Genomic DNA, 19,729 nt, shown 5'->3' on the forward strand with positions numbered 1-19,729 from the left:
TGTTGCATTTTGCATGATTGGGGATCTAGGGGATGGAATGGGTAGGAGGAAGGCAGAGGATGTTGTGGGGAGGAGGGAGACAGGTGACCTAAGAAGCCTCAAGCCTATGATGCCATTGGCCTGGTCTGTCTCAACAGACCCAACTCTGCTAACAACAGTGAATGCTGGGAGGAGTGAGGAAGGGATGTCTTCTCCCCAACCATGGCACGCACATGTGGTGTGGGCAGCTGCAACCACACAGGGAGCAGTGAGCTGAATGCTGGGTCTGAGCTAGTGCGTGGCCATGCATCTCTTTGAGCTTTCAAAGTCAATCTCCAATTATAGTCTTAATGAACCAGGATGTGCTGCAGCCACGAAGCCATGGGGACAGGGGCCACTTGTCAGCCCCAAGCTGCCCCAGCAGGCAGGGCAAGGCTTGTCAAATACAGAAGCAAATAAGTAGGCTTGTGGGGTGGGCCAGCAGCCCCCACCTTACCTGGAGGAAAGGAGAGCGAGGCAAGGCTGGGCTTGATTAGGAGGAGTTAGTCTTGGGAGGAGTTAGTCTCCAAGGCTCTTCCCATCCTCCACCCTGACTCACCATCTCCTATGGGTTGGCTCTTTCTATGGTCTCGAGCAGCCTGACCCTCTCTATGGTCTCAGGCAAGCTCCCTTCCTTGAGAAGCAAGGGGCTGAGGGCATAATTTCCTTCCCCAAATGTGAGCTGATTGAAGCTGTGGAGTCTGGAGAGGCAATGCTGACCCTAAAGAAGGAGAACTATTAGGGAGAATTTAGACATGATGGATCTCTTGGTGCCCGTCACCTCACATGACAAAAGCAACTCCCTCTGATGTGCCCTGCGGGATCTGTGCTGTTTGGAGGTCTAAAGATTTCACTATAAAATTCACCTCTCCACCTTGCCTCCAAATCCCAGGCCAGGATGGATCCTGGCAAAGTTGAATGGGACAGGGGAATGGGAATGTGGGCAGAGACCTGCAGGCTGGGGAGGTACAGGCATGGAGCAGCCATGGGAGCAGATCCTGGCCAGGGCCAGCCCCAGGGTAGGGCAGGACAGAATCATTGAGTCTGGCAGGCACTACAGGAAGGGTGGCTGGAGCAGGAATGGGCAGGATAGGCTTAAAGTCCATAGGTACTCTGCCTTGCCTGCCCTCCTTCCCAGAGCCCACCCCCACCTCACCCCGTAAGAGACTGATGGGGTAAAGGCACGGGTCTGGACTGAGGGGTTGTTCCCACCTTTATTTTAGCTTTGTGATGAAATTAAATGGATTATACATGGTAAATTTCAGAATCCACATACAAGTACCTGGTGAGTGCCCAGCTCTGACCAGGGGCTCAGTAAATGTCAGCTCTGGGTTATTGCATTGACCCATCTGGTGCTGGGGCCACACTGAGTGGATGTCAGGGAGACAGGCTGTGGGGGAGGGAACTCCCTTGCAATTGTCCCTGCTTTCAGTACTGATGGGGGCACCTCTGGAGACCTCTCCCTTGATTTCATTACTTCTACTTCCTCTCCTAACTGGATTAGATGGCAGTCTATGAAATCCAGGGCATAGAGATTGGCTTTCTGCCTGGAAATGAGCAGAAATGTCATTATAGGTCCTGAATCAGCATCTCACCACAGCCCCAGGGGCCACCTGGTCAATGGGAAGGTGGTCTTTGCCCTGTATTTATGCTTTCCTTCATTCTCTTCTGCATTCATCCATCCATTCATCCACCCACTCATTCATCCATCCATCCAATATGCATTTTGTAGCTCTTCCTCTGCAGTCAATCTAGTGTTCAGCTGTTATGAGAAAGAGACAGATGTGGTACTTTTTCCTATCTAAAACACATGGCCAGAAAACCCTAAACCATCTGACTCAGATGCTACCCTGGGTGTCTTCACATCAGTGGGGAGCCTCCAAGTGAAGCCTGCCCTCTGTGAGCCATAGCTACTGAGAGGACCAGGTGGGAGAGAGAGCCAGGCCTGATGCCCACAGACAAAACAGGCCCAGGAGTCTTGGTCATGAAGTGCACTAGGTGGCCTGCCAAAGTCAGCCTCGGGGTCCCCCAGTGTCCCACTCTTCCCATTCCAAGAGTCTTATTATAGCTGCTTTCTCTTTGGCGTTGTCTATTTTGCACCCATTTGATGGGGAGTTGGGGGATATAGAGCCCAGACTTAGCCAAATGCCTCTGTGTACTTATGTGACTGTCCCTTACTCTATAGACATGGCCAGAAACATCTTCGCATTAATGAATTTCTGCACAGCAAATTTTATTTGAAAGGGGCATAAAAGAATAATTACTTAAAGAATTTCAGTGGTAAAGTGAAGTGTCCTTGTCTCAATTCATTGAATTAGTATGCATGGACTTTCCTATAGAAGAACCACTTAAAAAGAGGCCCACCTGCACTCATTCCCTCTCTGGCTGTTCAGGGTCAAACACCTGGGCACCTCTAACTCTGAGCGCATCTGTACTGGTTGGCAGTGTGCCCATTGCTCTATTTATTTCTAGCACAAGACTCCAGACAGTGGAATAATTTGTCTGCTATGCAGCCAAGAGAGGATTCCAACAGCTGGTGCAGGGTGGAACTGGCTCACTTTTGAGGTCCCTGAAAACCCTAGGACTGCATGATTCTTTGAACAATGAGTATATTTTAGAGATAACCATGAATTTCCAACAGGGCTTTAAAGTAACCCTTCCCCAAAGGGAGCACAGACATGTCCCTAAGCCCAAGGAACTTAAAATTTTATTTAAAAAAACAAAAAAAGCAGCCAGGCACAGTGGCTCACGCCTGTAATCCCAGCACTTTGGGAGGCCGAGGTGGGCAGATCACAAGGTCAAGAGTTTGAGACCAGCCTGGCCAATATGGTGAAACCCTGTCTCTACTAAAAATACACAAAATTAGCCAGGTGTGGTGGCGGATGCCTGTAGTCCCAGCTACTCAGGAGGCTAAGGCAGGAGAATTACTTGAACCCGGGAGGTGGAGGTTGCAGTGAGCCAATATCATGGCACTGCACTCCAGCCCGGGCAAGAGAGCAAGACTCCGTCTCAAAAAAAAAAAAAAAAGAAAAAAAAAGAAAAAAAAAATAGCAGGCAAGTCTGGAATTAGCAACATGAAAGCACAGACAGCCAACTGCTAGACCAGAAGAACCCAGAAAACCTACAAGTCAGTGTGAGCTGAGACATCAAGGCATCCTTGGGCGGTGGGGGTGCTGGTATTTGAGTGGCATCAGACTTTAGGCATATGAGAGTGATAATCCTGCCAAGGGAGAAGGAGGAGAACAGGAAAAGAACATGGAGGGAGATGAAGGCTCATCAGAATATACAGAGAGGAGAGACTCTCTGCTTAATGGGTGGTAAGATTGAAGGATGATAGAGGAGATGAAATGGAAAATAGGTCTACATAGCAAAGGGTGTCAAAAGAGTGTAGGATTTTAGAAGCTGTTGTTACTGCACCAAGTGTGGGTGCCAGAGATGGCATAATTCATTTATTCTTCCACCAAAAATGTATTGAGTGCCTACAATGAGCCAGACACTAGGGATAGACAAGGCTCCTTGCTGACATGGGACTCACATCCTAGCATGGGCATTTGCAGAAGGGAGGCAGTTAAGAAGTAAATGCATTTTTAAATTTTCTGGTAGAGTAGGTGCTATGAACACAGTAAAATGGGATAAATGAATAGAGAGTATATTGGAAGTGGGATTACTTTAGATAGAGTGGGCCTCTATCTCAAAGGGTAGGGACCCTCTGAGCAGATCACATCTGGGCTGAGACTTGAATGATAAGAAGGAGACAGCTGCATAAGGATCCCTGAGGACCTCCAGGAAGAGAAGAGCAAATGCCAAGGCCCTGAGGCAGGAGCGAGCTTGGCTTGTTGGAGGAACAGCAAGGGCCATGTATTTGGGGCCCGGTGAGCAAGGGGCAGATGGTAGGAGGTGTGCACGGGCCAGCCATGCAGGGCCTCCTGAGCCATGAGGAGGAGAGGCTTGGGGTGTAGATGGTGTGCTTATGGTAGATGGGCACAGAGAAGGGGCCTGTCCTGAAGTTTCTCTGCACCTTCTCTTCTCAGAGACCAGAAAACTTCTTGACACCAAACAACAGCAAGGCTCTTCCTACCTTGGACCCCAAGATCCTGGATGAGAAGCTGAGAACCATCCAAGAGTCCTGGTCCAAGGACACAGTGAGCTCCACAATGGACTTGAGCACATCCACTCCACAAGAAGCAGAGGAGGAACCTCTGGTGCCTGAGATGTCCTGTGACACAGTGAGTGTCTCTCCCCAGGTGGGAAGGGCCGGGGCAGTGATGAGGCCATGGGAAGGGGACTTGACTGCCATCTGCAGGACTGCTTCATGCCTCAGGTGGCCAGTAGACCTCCCTCCCCTTAGGCACACTCTGCATGTGAGTTACCCCAAAGTCAAACGCTGGGCGCTGTGGCTTCTTCGTTTGCAGGGTCTCTTCACCTTTTGAGTGGAACTCCCATGTAATTTCTTTCAAAACAAACTCATGCAACACTTGTAAGCCAGGGTTCCATTTACGTGTGTAGGCATCAACTCAGAACTTCCTGAGGTGCATGGCCACTGGGTAGTGGGAAGCACCTTTAAGAGATTCATTTTAGCTTATAACAGGAGAAACTGGGGCTCAAAAAAAGAGGCCACCAGCTGGGCACGGTGGCTCACACCTGTAATCTCAGCACTTTGGGAGGCCAAAGCGGGCGGATCACCCGAGGTCGGGAGTTCGAGACCAGCCTGACCTGCATGGAAAAACCCCGTCTCTACTAAAAAAATACAAAATTAGCCGGACGTGGTGGTGCATGGCTGTAATTCCAGCTACTCGGGAGGCTGAGGCGGGAGAATCACTTGAACCTGGGAGGTGGAGGTTGTGGTGAGCCAAGATTGTGCCATTGCACTCCAGCCTGGGCAACAAGAGTGAAACTCCATCTCAAATAATAATAATAATAATAAAAGAGGACACCAATTCTGGTGACATAGTCTGTGTCCTTGATCATGGGAGCTGCTGTGTCTTCCTGTTGCCGGTTGAGCAGATGCTCAGGAAGGGCTGGTGGAGGTGGCCAAAGTGACATCCTAATTTGCTGAGGAGTCAGTGCTGGGTTTCGCCCTCGATGCAGAGAGCTAAAGAATGGGCTACCAAAGAGACAGTCCAGGGAGGTGCTACCCAGTAACCATGGCTGAATTATTGGGTGGCTTCCTCCCTTCTTCCACAGCGGGTCCCATGGGGAACGCTGCTCTGGAAGATCTTGAGAAAAGGCCCCAGACAAGGCCACCAGTCCACAGGGAAGTCCAAGCCATCCTCCTCCCAGGACCTGACCTCCTCCACCAACAGCCTCCTCATCTTCCCCTGGAACTTCTGCACATTTCTGGAACATGTCCCATCGGACGAATAGGAAGGCTGGCTGTCTGCTGGCCATGCCCAGGGTTCTTCCACATGAGCACCCCTGCCCACCCTGGAGCAGGGCCATCCTGCTCAAGCACCACAGCACTCATGGGCCATCTTTACAATTTTCTCCCGTCACCTCTGGCCCTTGGGGAAACAGCCCTTGGGATTAACATCCAGCTCAGTCATAAACTGCATTGAAAATAAAGAAACCCTGTCTTTGGAGATTTGAGGCAGCATGAATAAACCACTTGCTCCTGCCCTCTCCACATCCTGGCCTCGTGGTTCCCCCTTCTTTTGCCTCTAAGCAGAGGTAGTAAAGGAAAGAGAGGCCAGGTGCATGGCCTGCATCTGTAATCTCACTACTTGGGCAGGCCGAGGTGGGAGGATCGCTTGAGCCCAGAAGTTTGAGACCAGCCCTGGCAACATAATGAGATCCTATCTCTACAAAAAATTTAAAAAATTAGCTGGACTTGTTGGTGCATGTCTGTAGTCTCAGCTACTCAGGAACCTGAGGCAGGAGGATCACTTGAGCCTGGGAGGTCAAGGTTGCAGTGAGCTATGATCGTGCTACTGTACTCCAGCTTGGGTGACAGAGCAACACCCTGTCTCAAGAGAAAAACAAAATAAAAGAAAAAACAGGCCAGGAAAGAAAGAAAAGGGAAGGTGCCATCATGGGGAAAGGCACATGGGAAGGGAGGAGAAAGAAGGCATCCCTCCCTGGTCTCAGCCCTGTGGAGGGCTCAGAGCAACCTCTCCTGCTCAGCTGCCCCGGAGGGGCCAACCAGCCAACCCTCTGCCCTCCCCAAGCTAAGCCTCCACCTTCCCCCAAGGATGCAGACCTCAGCCCCTGACTCACACCACCTCTAGGAGCAGGAACCTCAAGCACCTCCTAGCTGGACAAGCCTCTCACATCAGCCACCTGGGCACTGACATAGCACAACCAAGGAGGGGGAAGTACCCAGCCCTGCTCCTAGTACTGGGCATGGCAGGCAGTCCTTCATTTGGAGTCTGCTGGGTAAAGCATCCAAGGTCTGAACTGAGGTCATTAGGTCTGAGAGTCTTTGAGAGAAACCAGATACAGATGTCTTAATACCATGGATTTGTCTGTGGGAAGTGAGACACAAATTGCTGGGGTGGGTTGGGTTGGAGTCTGCACTGTACTTATAAAACTTGATGATGATGATGATGATGGTGGTGGTGATGATGGTGATGATGATGGTGGAGGAGCAGAGAGGAAAAAATAGAGTGGAGGAAGAAATGGCCTTTAAATATAGAATGGATCTGAGAGGTAGGCAATATAAACAATGTTTTCAACATCTGAAAGAATATTAGAATAACATGGGTAGAGGGCCAGTCTTGATTCTCTCTTAAGAATTAAACCAAAAGAGATGGGACCAGATTGCAGCTTGAGAAGTCAAGGTTAGCCATTAGGAGGAAGTGTTTTTTGGTTTTTTGTTTGTTTGTTTGTTTTCGAGATGGAGTTTCACTCTTGTTATCCAGGCTGGAGTGCAATGGTGCGATCTCAGCTCACCACAACATCTGCCTCCCGGGTTCAAGAGATTCTCCTGCCTCAGTCTCTCGAGTAGCTGGGATTACAGGCATTCAACACCCTGGCTAATTCTGCCTTTTTTTTTTTTTTTTTTTTGAGACTGAGTCTCACTCTGTCACCAGCCTGGAGTGCAGTGGTACCATCTCAGCTCATTGCAACCTCCGCCTCCCGGGTTCAAGCGATTCTCCTTCCTCAGCCTCTTGAGTAGCTGGGATTACAGGCGGGCGCCACCACGCCCGGCTAATTTTTGTATTTTTAGTAGAGACGGGGTTTCACCATGTTGGCCAGGATAGTCCCAAGCTCTTAACCTTGTGATCTGCCCACCTTGGCCTCCCAAAGTGCTGAGATTACAGACCTGAGCCACCACACCCAGCCAGGAGGAGGTGTTTTTGAGCAACAGTAACCATTGTGAGCGACAGAGGAGTAGGCAGAGAAAGAAGCAGCCTGAGCATGCTAGGCCGGGATTCTGGGAGGCTCTGAGTGATACCCCATACCCACAGACTGCAGAGGTGTTGTGAGCTGGGTCTGATGGAGAACTCACTCAAGCATGCCCACCCTGGGCATCACCCTCAGCACTCCCATCAGTGGCTCATTCACCCAGAGAGAGTGTTCCTGGTCCCTCTACCCTCCCTCTTGCTGGACACCTGGTGAGGCCTTAAGGACTGGCTGCTAGCCCTGGTTTGCTATCGGGTTAGGGCCACTCAGCCACCACCATCCAGCCCTTGAACTAAAGAACACACTGACTTACTCGCCTCTGGGCTCCAGAGCCCTGCCCAGGCCTGGTCCAAGACAGATGTTGGTAAATGCTTTTTGGGCAATGGAATAGAGAACCCCTGGCTGGACAGCAAGAGAATCAGAAAGAACCTTAGATAGTATCTAGACTGATCCTCTCATTTTACAAAGGGTGGCAATGAGGTGGCCCAGGGATGGGCAGGAATGGGCCTGCCCAAAGCTTCCTGACATGGCAATCTCATGCCACCTTGCATCCAGCCAAGGAAATACTGGACACTACAGAGGCCTGTATGCTCAGTCAACCTGGCACCATCGGGTCCCCTAGAGACTCATAGAGTATCCAGGGCAGTGGGTATGCCCCTCTCCCTCATCCCACTCTGTTCCAGGCATGCCATCCCTCCTTGTTCCTGACTCTTGACTACGTCCTTGTTTATCCTCTCACCTCTGGTTTGGTCTCCCAACTCATCATTTCTCTCTCTCACTCCCTCTCTCACTCACCTTCTCGCTCTCACTCTCTCAGTCTCCTCAGATTTACCAGGCTGGCTATTTCTACCTCTGACACTTTGCCCTAGTTGGGGCCTAGAGACCCAGCCCCCAGCCCCAGCTCCTACCCACTGGCCAGTGCCCAGAAGGATCATGGCAGGACCCAGACACACATGTTCACGTGGCCAGTAGATCCCAGTTACAGGCAGTAGAACGTGGGTGAGTAGCAACAGTGTACGGCTCCATGACAAGCACAGGTAGCCTAGCTGTGTAGCAATGGGTCACTCTTCCATAGCAACCAAACAAAATTACATAGCAATGGATGAACTCAAGCGACCATGAGGCACAGTGACAAGCAATCGAACGTGGCCGTGGAGCAGTGGAGTGTCGTTGCATAACAATAGACCCAAGCCGTAGAATCACGTCACACAGCCCTGCACTGCAGGAGGGCGCAATCATAGGAATGAGTACGGAGCACAGTGTGGAAGACGTGGGCAGACATACAGAGTAGTAGCACTGGGACACAACTGAGTAGCAATGGCACAGTCACAGTGTGTGTGGCTCCTGGACATGCGGCCAGGGAGCGGTGGCCGGCAGCAGGTCCCAGGGCTGGAGCAGCAGGCGCCAGCGACATGGCAGTGGTTGAGTTGTAGTCAAATGAAGAACCGCCTCCCTCACGCTGGGCCGTTGTCTCCGGCTGAGCCTCTTGGCCTCCCCTGATTTCCGGAGTATGTTTGTCTATATCCAGTCTCATCATGCATTCCCCGGAGCCCAAAAAACAATTTTATCTCTGATTCCCTTCAGATCCTACTTCAGCTTAATAGGAAATTGAACATTTTCTGGAGAGAAAAGCACCTTGGGAATAGATGAGAGTGGAGAAGAGGAGGTCTATGCCTCTCTGTGCGATGCTGCCTGCTGTCCGTGGCCCTGCCTGTCCCATCCCCATGGCTCACTAAGCCCACTGTGGCTCCCTGCCCCTGGATGTGCCCTTTATCTACCTCATTCCCAGACTGCAACCCAACCATTTCTTCTCACCTTGGAACACTTCGTTTTGATGCAGGCCTTTCAAGTTCCATTTGGTCAACATGGTGCAAAACTCTGGTCCTGGGTGGGCCCGTCAAGGTCCCATGGGTATGGTCTTGGGTCAAGTGTAGGGCCTCAGGCAGAGGTAGAGGAAGCCTTATCTCCCGTCTGAGCAGCTCAGGAAGCCATTGGGAAGAGGTGAGCCTTTAAGTGAGTGTGAAGAGTGAGGTGTTAAGGTTCATCCTGAACATGGCAACTCTCCAAATAGTCAACAACCTGCAAGCATCTGCCCTCCACTCTCTGGGCACCCTGAGCCCATCTCACACGGAGCCAGGCCATGTCTCCTGACGCCAGGAGGGGAGCAGGTAAGGCAAGGGGGCTCTATGCCACCTCTAGATGGACCGACTTCCTCCACAAAGGGCTTCTGAAACACCTGCCATGTGCCTGGACTCCCCATTCCTCCAGCCTGTCAGAAAACCAGAACTCTCCACCCTGCCATGTGCCCAGCCCTGTGTCCAGCTGGGGCAGGGACATGGGGACAAAGAGGCCAAGGACCTCAGCTCTGAGAATTCCCCAGTGGACAGGAGCAAGCCATACCCGGGGAGATGATTAGTGGCACAGAGTAGGCACACAGTAAATATTTGGTGGGGGATGAACAGGCAAAGGAGGGGCATGGTTGGGACAATGTAGCTTTTTAACTGCCACACTTACCCAGCACTCCTGGACACACCTAGTGAGCCCTTAGTGAATGAGAGAGAGCTGGGGAGGTGGTGGATAGGGGGAGAGGCAGGCAAGGAAGTCTTCCTGGAGGAGGCAGGCTATGCTTTGGATAAAGAAAGGCAGATGTGCTCATTTACTATGGAAGAATTGTGTATTCAGTGTTGTTTCCAGCACAGAAATTCAAGCACAGGGTTGCTTCCCTCCTCTTCCTGTCTCTCTCCCTGTCTCTCCTGCTCTGTCTCTCTCTCTCTCTCTTTTTCTCCCTCCCCCCTCTCTCTCTCCACCTCTCTCTCCTTCTCTCTCTCTCTGCCTCCTCTGTTTCCCTCCCTCCTTCTGCCTTGCTCAGAGGAGATTTGTGGCAGACCAGAGGGCCCTCATACCAGGAGATGAATAATTGACAAGGGTTGTTAAAAGATTCAGTGGAGTTTTTCCAACCTCCTTACACTGGAATAACTCATTTCTTTCATTCTGTCTTTGAAAGCCTTTCCCCCTCCCTCCACCTGTCTCCTCCACATCCCCGCCCCCTCTGAGCATACCGCTTTTGTTTCTCTTCCTTTCTTGAGTCTGCTGGACCCTAGAATGATTCAGCCTTAATCCCTCGGTTTCTCTAAATCCCCTTCCCCAGCTGTCCCCACCCCACTTACCGTGCTCCGGAGGTGTAGGTTGACTTCAGCAGAGACAGCCCCAGATCATGAGTGCAGAGAGGAAGGAGGACCAGGGAAGCTGTGGCCTCTCCCAAGTCCCAGTGTGCCAGAGGTGGGCTCGGTCCTCAGAAAGGCAAGCCTCCCAGCACAGGGACCCCTTTCCTCGCAGGCAGGCGGAGGGGTGCTCTGGGGACGCTGGGTGACCATGTGCCTTGGTTTCTCCATCTTAGCATGCTGTTTACCCTACCCTACCTGCCCCTCAGGATCAGATGGGAGAGGTGAGGCCCCCAGAAAGGGTGGCTGGCCGTGTAGCAGAGACACCCTGAGCCTAGTCCTTTCTGTCCGGCTGGCATGGCCCTGGGGTGACCACTCATCCCTGTCTGTCCAGGACTGAGGGGTTTCCAGACTATGAGGTGTTCAGTGCTTAAACCAAGACAGTCCTAGGCAAACCTGGATGGGGGCCACCCTACATGGCACAGAAACCTCCCCTGTCCCAGGTCTGCCCCACTGGAGGTTGCCACGCTCTCTACCCTGTCAGCCTCCCTCATCCACAGGGCACACTCCCCCTGCCCAGTCTGGCCCGGCTCCGTGCTGTCCGTGCACTCATAGTGCTCCCACTGCTCCTGCAAGTGACCTTGAACTTCCTTCCCTTCTCTGGGCCCCAGTTCCTGCCTCTGACAGCACAGGAGGTTGGAGCAGATGTTCCTGAGTGCCCTGAGGCTCCTGCACTGTGGCTGGAGCCTTGGTCCTGCCCCCAGACCCACACCCAGGATGGGGTCTGCAGCCTGGTGAGGCCGACAGCAGAGCAGTCAGACCCGGCCTCCACTCCTCAGCACCACCTGGTGGCAGGTGATTAACTCTGAGCAGGAGTCTTTTGAGGCTGCCAGCAGCAGTCACCAGGGAAGGGACTTGGAGCACCCCTGCACACTACCCACGTTGGTGGCAACAAGCAGCAGGAACATCAGCCTAGGGTGGTGACATTGCAAAGCCCCGGGAGCCTGGGTTGGCCCCCAGGAGCAGGAATAAGCAGCCCCCCCAGGGCCACTAGTTCAGGCACCAAGCCCAGCCTGGGAGCAGGGTCACCCAGGGCCTGGGAGTACGAGAGGACACAGGCCCCAGGTCCTTTGGAACCAAGAGAGGCTGAGGAACTACAAGAGAAACAGGGAGTGAGACAGAGACAAAGAGAGCAGAGCCAACCAGGGCCCACCCAACGGCCTCCAAACAGATGCCCTTGACTCAGTGTCCCCTTCAGGCCATCCCACACCAGCCACAAGACACGTTCCCAAAACACTGGCCACCCCAGCCTTCCTGCTGTCCCCCCTCAGTCTCCGTAGCCCCTGACTCTACTGCCCAGCGTGACTGCCCCATTTGCTGGGTTTGTCCTCTCTCCCAGTCACCTCTCCAAGCATCCCTGTTCTGTGCAGCACACACTCACGAGCTCCCGCCCAGGCCCAGCTCCCCACAGGCAGGAAGCCTTCTCAGGGCCCCAGCCCTCCTCAGCTCCTCCCCTGCACTCCTGCAGGCCCTGAGCTGGGAGCACCGCATGCTGACAGGGGCTAGAGGGGGTCCTGCAAATAAATACTTAAGACAAGGCAACCGACCTAAGCCATGGCTGAGAACACTCGCCAGCTCTTTTCCCTTTCCTGTCCCTCCCCCAACTCTGACCTTTTTCTCTCCAATTCCTAAACGCAATCACACACAGTGCTTACCAAGCATTTTAGCAAGGAAGGGAGGGAGGGAGAGGAGAAGGGTAGAAAGGAAGAAATAAGGATCACATCCCACATGTGTCTGTTACTTCCCTCTGCAGACCCCTCCTCTCACCTGCGTAGCTCTTGCAGGTTTGTGTTCCATCTCCACCACTCCGAAGCTGTGTGACCTTGGATAAATCACTCCACCTCTCTGCTCCTGTCTCCTCATTGTTAAGTGGAGGGAACACTGTCACCCTGTCCACCTCTTGAGACTATGGGGAGGATTAACAAGAGAATGAGGGGCAATGTGTTGGAAACTGTAAAGGGCTGTCCACTTTGCAGGAGACTTAATAGTCACTGTGTTCCTGGGGCCCTGCGATCAAGGCGGAGAATAAAAAGGAAGCAAAAATCCCCCAGGCCTCTCCCTCTGACCCTTTCCCCGGCAGGGCTGTTCCCAGACCCCTGACCCACTTCTCCTCCCTCCTTCCCCCATCCCTCCGAGTCTCAGCGGGCCATTCTCCTCCTCCATCCATCACCTGAGACTAAAGAGATTAATAAACGAGACTCATAACTCAGCTGCTGGGATGCAGCAGATATTTACGGCTCCGTTTCAATTTGCAGAGAGATTAAGTGTTTGTCGATTTATTGTCTCTTGGTGTGTGCAAGCGGCTGAGCAAGGCCCCCTGCAGGCCAGTCCCCTCCCCCACTCCACACGCCCTGCCCATGTGTGTGGGTGCCTCGCCTCCCACCCCCAGCCCCCAGCCCTGGAGCTGGTGGGGAGCCTGGTGCTGCTCTGCCAGGCAAAGCTATGAGCCAGTCGGGTGGGCCTGTCTTCCTGACCGACTTGGCCAGGTACCTAAGCTGATTAGAGGGCCCACTCGCACTCCTCCAGCCTTGTCCCTCCCCACCTGGCTAGGTAAATGTGCCCCAGATCCCAAGCTCCACGCTTCTAGAACACTCTATCGGTACCCAAGACCCCCGAATGGGCCTGAACCTGCTTCTGCTTCTTCTTCTTCTTTTTTTTTTTTTAGACAGAGTCTTGCTCTGTCACCCAGGAGGGAGTAGTGCAATGGCGTGATCTCAACTCACTGCAACCTCCACCTCCCAGGTTCAAGTGATTCTTCTGTTTCAGCCTCCCAAGTAGCTGGGATTACAGACACCTGCCACCATGCCCAGCTAACTTTTGTATTTTTAGTAGAGACAAGGTTTCACCATGTTGGTGAGGCTGGTCTCAAACTCCTGACCTCAAGTGATCCACCCGCCTTGCCCTCCCAAAGTGCTGGGATTACAGGCGTGAGCCACCACGCCTGGCCTAAACCTGCTTCTGAGGACTATGTAAGCTTAAATCTATACTTCTAAGGGTTGAATACTTTTGCAGGGGTGCACCCTGAGACCCAAGAAGCGACGGCTGTTTGCAGAGGGCACATGCTGGAAGCCTCCATTTCTGTTCTTGTACTGGAAACTACAGATATTAGGGGTGGGCCTGGAGAGGGGAGGCTTCCATAGAGAAAGCCCCCCAGCCTAACTGGGGAGAAGTCTGCAAAGGCCAAGGGAAGTGAGACAGCATGAAAAGGAGCATCACCCAGGGGCTAAGGGGGAAGTATTCAAACCCCAAGGATGAGCAGTGCTTCAGGAGCCAAGAAGGGGCCACATGAGCACAGGAAGCAAAAGTGTCTGGTGCCCCCAACCTCCTCAGACCCCCAGCTGTCTCTCCTTTCCCTGTTGACTTTGTATTCTGGCACAGGCACCTACTCATTCATTCATTTCTGGTACATGCACCTACTCATTCATTCATGCATTCATTCATTTGTTTGACCAGGGTTTTGAGCATCTACTCTGTGCCAAGTCTGGTTATCTCGCCCCACAGATTCCTCCACTCATTCGTGCAGCCCCAGCAGGTATGAGTTCCATTTCCACCACCCAAGAGCTGTGTGGCCTTGAAAAAATCACTCAACCTCTCTGATCCTGTCTCTTCATTGTTAAGTAGAGGAAATACTCTCCCCGCCTCTTGAGGCTTTTCAGAGGACTAACAGGAGAGTGGATGGCAATACACTGGAAACTGTAAAGGGCCGTCCACTTTGGCACTTTGCAGGAGGCTTATTAATAGTCGTTGTGTTCATGGGATCCCTCGAGACTGAGGGGGATGACGGAAGGCAGCACAACTCACCCAGGCCTCTCCCTCTGACCCCCTCTCCAGAAGTTCACCTCCAAGATATGTGACAGTCACATAAAGATAATTCCGTACAAGGGTCCCTGTGCTCAAGAAGTCCCAATTGAGCAGGGAGACACATCAAGAATGGCTGGAGGAGGATGTGGTCAGGACTGGGGCTCAGGGTCCTCAGGAGATTGTGGGAGCACAGAGGGGGTCTACCTAATCCTAACCCCCATCAACTCCCACCCCAGGCAGTGCACACTTTCTACAGAATGCCAGGGTAGTCTGCAGATGTCACTGTGATAAGCAAGAGAGAAAAGCCAACCAAGCATCAGTGGCGGTTAGCATGAAACCATAACAGATCTTTGATTTGTTGGTGGAAGGGAAAAGAAATTCCTCTTGATCCTGCAAGAGGAATCTGTTGATCTGTTGAGTGGGAATTACTAGTTAGTGTGTGTGTGCCTGTCTCTCTCCAGGCCTGGCCTGGGGTCTCACCAAAAGGCACTGTGGGGCCCCAGGGCTAGTCCCTTCCCTGTCTGGACCTCAGTTTCTCTATCTGTATTAATGGAGTGAATGCCTCCCTCCAGTGAGGGATGAGAAAGTCTTAGCGGTGTGGAGGAAAGAATGGATGGGATAGGTGGAGTAGAGGACTGGTCAAGTCAGGGCCTGCCCTAAGTACCCAGAAGATCAGGCTCAGAGGAGATGAGAACAAGGTCACTCCGGGCAGAGGCCACCCAGAGAGAGAGAAAATTTACTGCCGAGAGAGGGTTGGGCAGGAGGAGCATCAGGAGACATGGAGTCAGTTCTGACTTGAGGAGTCAGCCTGACTGACCCCTCCCCTCCTGGGCCTCCGTCTCCCCTCCTGTGGAGGGGAGCCTGGTCTTGACAATTTCCTCTTTCATCCCAGCAAACAAGGCAGGCAGAGGCGGGACAGCCTCCTGGCGCTGCTCCTTAGTGAGATGGCCGGTGCTGCCAGGTCTTGCTGTCCATCCTTAATTAAATGGTGGGTGGGCGAGGCAGGAGTGGAGCACTCTCGGTAACTAAAGCCAAGATGATGAGGCCATAAATTGCTGAGGGCTTGAATCATCGATTGGTGAGGGTGAGGTGGACTATAGAACCAGGAGCGACTGGGAGAAAGAGTTGCTAACCTGGGAAATGGGGCTTGTCCCTTCTGCGCTCTGCAAGCACCAGCCCAACCTTAGTACTCATTTTAATAACACTAAGTGTTCCCATCAAGATTCACTGAGCTCGTACTCTGCACCCAGAACTTTGGTCACAATCTCATGTAATCCTCACTCCAGACTGAAAAGGAACATACAATTATCATCCCCACTTTATGGGAGAGGAACCTGCCGATAGCACAATAACCCTCCCAGGGCCACCAGACAAGACCGAGGGGGAGTCTTGGTCCAACACATGTCGGGGGTCTCCAGCCTAGCACCTGAGCCTTGGCCGAGCCTGGTGACTCGGAAGTCAGGAGCCTGGTGAGCTTAACTCACCATCTTCCCAGCCTATCTGGGAGGAAGAGCTGCCTCAGTTTCCTAGTAAACACCAAGACAAGCTCTGTGGCCTCAGGCCACCCCCCGCCGAGTTCCACCTGGAACATTTGAGAGTATAAGCAAGGCCTACATACCATATGTCCAAACCCCAGGTAATCAAAATATAAATCAAGCAGAAGCTAGCAAACTCCTAAATATGTTCCATTCCTCTACCTCAATAAATACACCTTATGAACAACCTCAAAGAATTCTCAGCTTCCACACTGGCCCCTGGCAGTGTGGGGAGAGCCACTCCCAGGCCCCCACCCCTCAACCCCACCCACCCCCTTTTCTTCTCACACAGCTCAATTTCAGTCCCACACCTATGAGACTTTGTGGGCTCTGTCGAGTGCATAAGGGTATACTGCCACCTTCAGGAGGACAGGCCCTGGAAGCAGGGGAGTGCCAGGATCCCAGTTACCCAGGGTGAGGTCTAAAGCAGGCACAGGCTCTAGGTGGGCACGTCCCCCTTGGGACCACCAACTCCTCACCCCATGGGAAGGGTTGTAACCCGAAGAGGGCCAAAGCAGGACCTTTCAACCCACGGGGCCCAGGGCTGGAGCCCCTCTTGTCCAGGGCTAAAGGCAGAACTGTCCCTCCCCCAACCCTCACCACTAGCTTGGTGACTCTATCAGGGTGCACTCCTGAGTTGAGATTAAATGTTTTTCAGTACAATCCAATTTCCTCCTGACACACGGACTAGAAAAGCCCAGTCCATGTGTGCAGACAGACACACACACACACACACACACACACACACATTTGGTGCTAAATATCCAATCAAGTCCGCAGATAATAGAGACCAGCCAGTTCACTCCCAGTTTAATCAGATAAAATGCTCATTCATCGGCTCCTGCCAGAGCTGCCGTCCCCTCCTTAGGGCGGAGTCGAGGGGGCGGGGAGGGCCTGTGGGGGAAGGGGCTGAGACCGGAGTGGCTTGAGCATGTGGGCTGCGCCTTTAAATCTTCAAGGAGGGGGGACAGCGTTGCCCACGGGGGACTAATTATCCTTCAGCCTTTAGCCAGCTCTTACTCAAACAGACAAAAGGGGGCTCAGCATCTCTGGTGGCGCTAAGCCTCTGCAGCAGAATTTTTTTCACTCTCATATATGCAAATCCACCTCCACAGGGTGGACCCTGGGGTTGGGCTGCAGAGGGGCTCAGGGATTTGGAAGGGCCAGGAAGAGCAATGACAGCTGGACCCTCTCAGAGGACTAGTTTGGGACTGGAGGCATCTCACTCTTCCTCCTCAGGCTGGGTAGGGAGCCATTCAGTAGGGAGCTGCCACGCTGGTAGGGAGGGTCCTGTGGAGGCCAAGATGAAGACCTCACCCTCCTGCCTTCTCCTGTATGTGGGTGGGGGGGCTCCTGTGGAGGGCCAGTGGGCTCACTCAGAGAGCTGGCTCAGGATCTGGGAGCTGACCGTCCAGATGGGGCCCTCCTGCCCACCTCAGCCTTCCTCCTCCTAAGACACAGCCACCAGGTGACCTGTCCCAAGCCCAAATCTAGACATGCTACCCCCCGCCCTGAACCCATGCATAGTTCCCTTGCCTGCAACAGGAGCCCCTCAGCCTGATGGGCCCTGGGGCTTCTGAAGCCCCTGCCTCAAGCCTTTACCTCAACCCAGAATATTCTACCCACGCTCAATGGCAGTGGTGCCTCCTCCCAGCTCCAGGCCTGTGTTCCCGGCTCACTCCACCTTGTACCCCTCGCCCACCTCCACCCCAGGTGCCTGGTGTGCAGTGGGTGCTCAGTAAGTGTGTGCTCACTGAATGCACAGAATGCCCTTCCTGAGCAGCTTGGTGGACCAGGGGTGGTCTGGATCACAGAGGTGTTTACCTCCTACTCAGCTCCCAGCCAGCACCTACAGGAACCTCAGTCTCTTTAGCTGGGAGAGGGGGACAGTGCTAGCCCTTATCCCCAGGCTGGCTGTGAAAACCTCACAGTGCCTGGAGCCGCTCTGTGAGCCATGAAGAGCTTCTGGCGCCTTTTTTTCCTACAGTGGGGAGTGAAGAGGACAGTGTAGGAGAGTGCAGAGGGTCTGGGAACAAGCTTCCATCTCTCTCGGTCCCTCCAAGACCCGCATCTTACACCACTATTGGCCACTCCTTCAGGGAATCTATTTATCCACCACAAATGGATCTGTGCCCCACCCGTTCCAGACCCCCCAAGTCCTCCACCAGCCATCTCAACAGAACAGCCTGGACTTTAAGTATGAGGGGAACTTAAAAACTCTGGGAGAAGCTAGCGCAGTGGCTCACACCTGTAATCCCAGCACTTTGGGAGGCTGAGGCAGGAGGATCACTTGAGACCAGGAGCTTGAGACCAGCCTAGGTAACATAGCGAGATGCCATCTCCACAAAATTTTTTTAAAAAATTAACCAAGCATGGTGACACGTGCCTGTAATACTAGCTACTTGGGAGACTGAGGTGGGAGAATTGCTTGAGCCTAAGAGGTTGAGGCTGCGGGCAGTGAGCCATGTGCCCGCCACTGCACTCCAGCCCGGATGACAGAGTGAGAACCTGACTCACAAAATAGAAACAAAAACAACTCTGGGAAGATGGTTAGGAGGCAGGACTGGAGATGTGCTTGGTGCAGAAGGTCTGGCTAATCAGAATTTGAATTCTGAGGCCAGGCACAATGGCTCATGCCTGTAATCCCAGCACTTTGGAAGGCCGAGGCGGGCAGATCACGAGGTCAAGAGATGGAGACCATCCTGAACAACATGGTGAAACCCCGTTTCTACTAAAAATACAAAAATCAGCTGAGCGTGATGGTGCATGCCTGTAATCCCAGCTACTTGAGAGGCTGAAGCAGGAAAATAGCTTGAACCCAGGAGACAGAGGTTGCAGTGAGCCAAGATCAAGCCACTGTACTCTAGCCTGGGCGACAGAGGAGACTCCATCTCAAAAAAAAAAAAAAAAACGGAATTTGAATTTTGAGACCGACTCTGAGGGGCCTGAGGTGGTCAGGGGGCATCCTGAGAGAGCCAGCAGGGAGGGTACCCGCCAGCAGTGGGAGTGCTGCCCCCAGGAAGCCCCCTCCTTTCATTGCCACCTGCATCTGTGAGGTCTGGGCCCTGGATTTCCATTACCTGAGCAGTGGGCAAGGCTGAGCAGGCTGTAGAGAAGGTTCCCATGGGGGACTCTCAGGGATGGGGAGAGTGAGGTGTGAGAGGAACCGAGGCCAAAAGAGGCTGGGTGACAGGCAGGGGAGGTGGGGGGCTCTGAAAGGACCAACTGCCTTGAGGCTCAAGCCTCAAGAGGCAAAGCTGAACACAGGGATTACTGGGGTTTTGATGGCTGAAGCACTTTGTGAAGCTCTGGGGTGGCCTGGAGCCTGGCAGCAGTGAGGTGGTTTTCCGCAGCACAGGGCTGGGGAGGAGGCTTGTGGCCTAGGCTGGAGGCAGGACAGTGATCTGCCTGGACAGGGCGCACGGGGCCTATAGCACAGGCCTGGAGGCAGGACGGGTGGTCTCACCCCACCTCTGCTCTCCTGTGACACTGAGCTCCCATCACCCTGGTCCCTTCCCCTACCCATGGTCCCTCCCAAGGCTAAAGATGGTCTAGGCCTCCTTGGATCCCCCAAGAGCCCCAAATGTCCAGACAGGGCTCCTTCCCCCAGGGAGAGACGTGGCAGGTGCCCCCAGTATCTCTCCCCTCCACACCCCCTACCCCAGTGTGTTCTCTCCTGGCCTGGGTAAGGACAACAAATGGGATACAGTGGGCACATGCTTCACAAAAATAATGAGAGGGAAGAATGTGAAAATGAGAGCCTAGGATTCAGGCCTGGAGAGCACAGTCATCTAAACAGACGAGGCTCTAATA

At 53.1% G+C, this 19,729-nt stretch overlaps 1 protein-coding gene across 7 annotated transcripts in view; it reads left to right on the forward strand.

Moving 5' to 3' along the window:
- CCDC33 (coiled-coil domain containing 33) overlaps positions 1 to 19,729 on the forward strand; it is a 101,844-nt gene that overhangs the window by 56,463 nt on the left and 25,652 nt on the right. For all 7 annotated transcript variants that reach the window (XR_010151420.1, XR_010151418.1, XR_010151419.1 and 4 more), the window contains exon 11: positions 4,050 to 4,244. Coding sequence is in view for 4 of the 7 variants with exons in the window: in XM_054667035.2 (XP_054523010.1) it covers positions 4,050 to 4,244 (195 nt within the window). In the remaining 3 variants the exon portion in view is untranslated. The remainder of the gene's footprint in view (positions 1 to 4,049; positions 4,245 to 19,729) is intronic.

This window comes from Pan troglodytes, chromosome 16 (assembly GCF_028858775.2).
Source record: "Pan troglodytes isolate AG18354 chromosome 16, NHGRI_mPanTro3-v2.0_pri, whole genome shotgun sequence".
In the NCBI taxonomy this organism is placed as follows: domain Eukaryota; kingdom Metazoa; phylum Chordata; class Mammalia; order Primates; family Hominidae; genus Pan; species Pan troglodytes.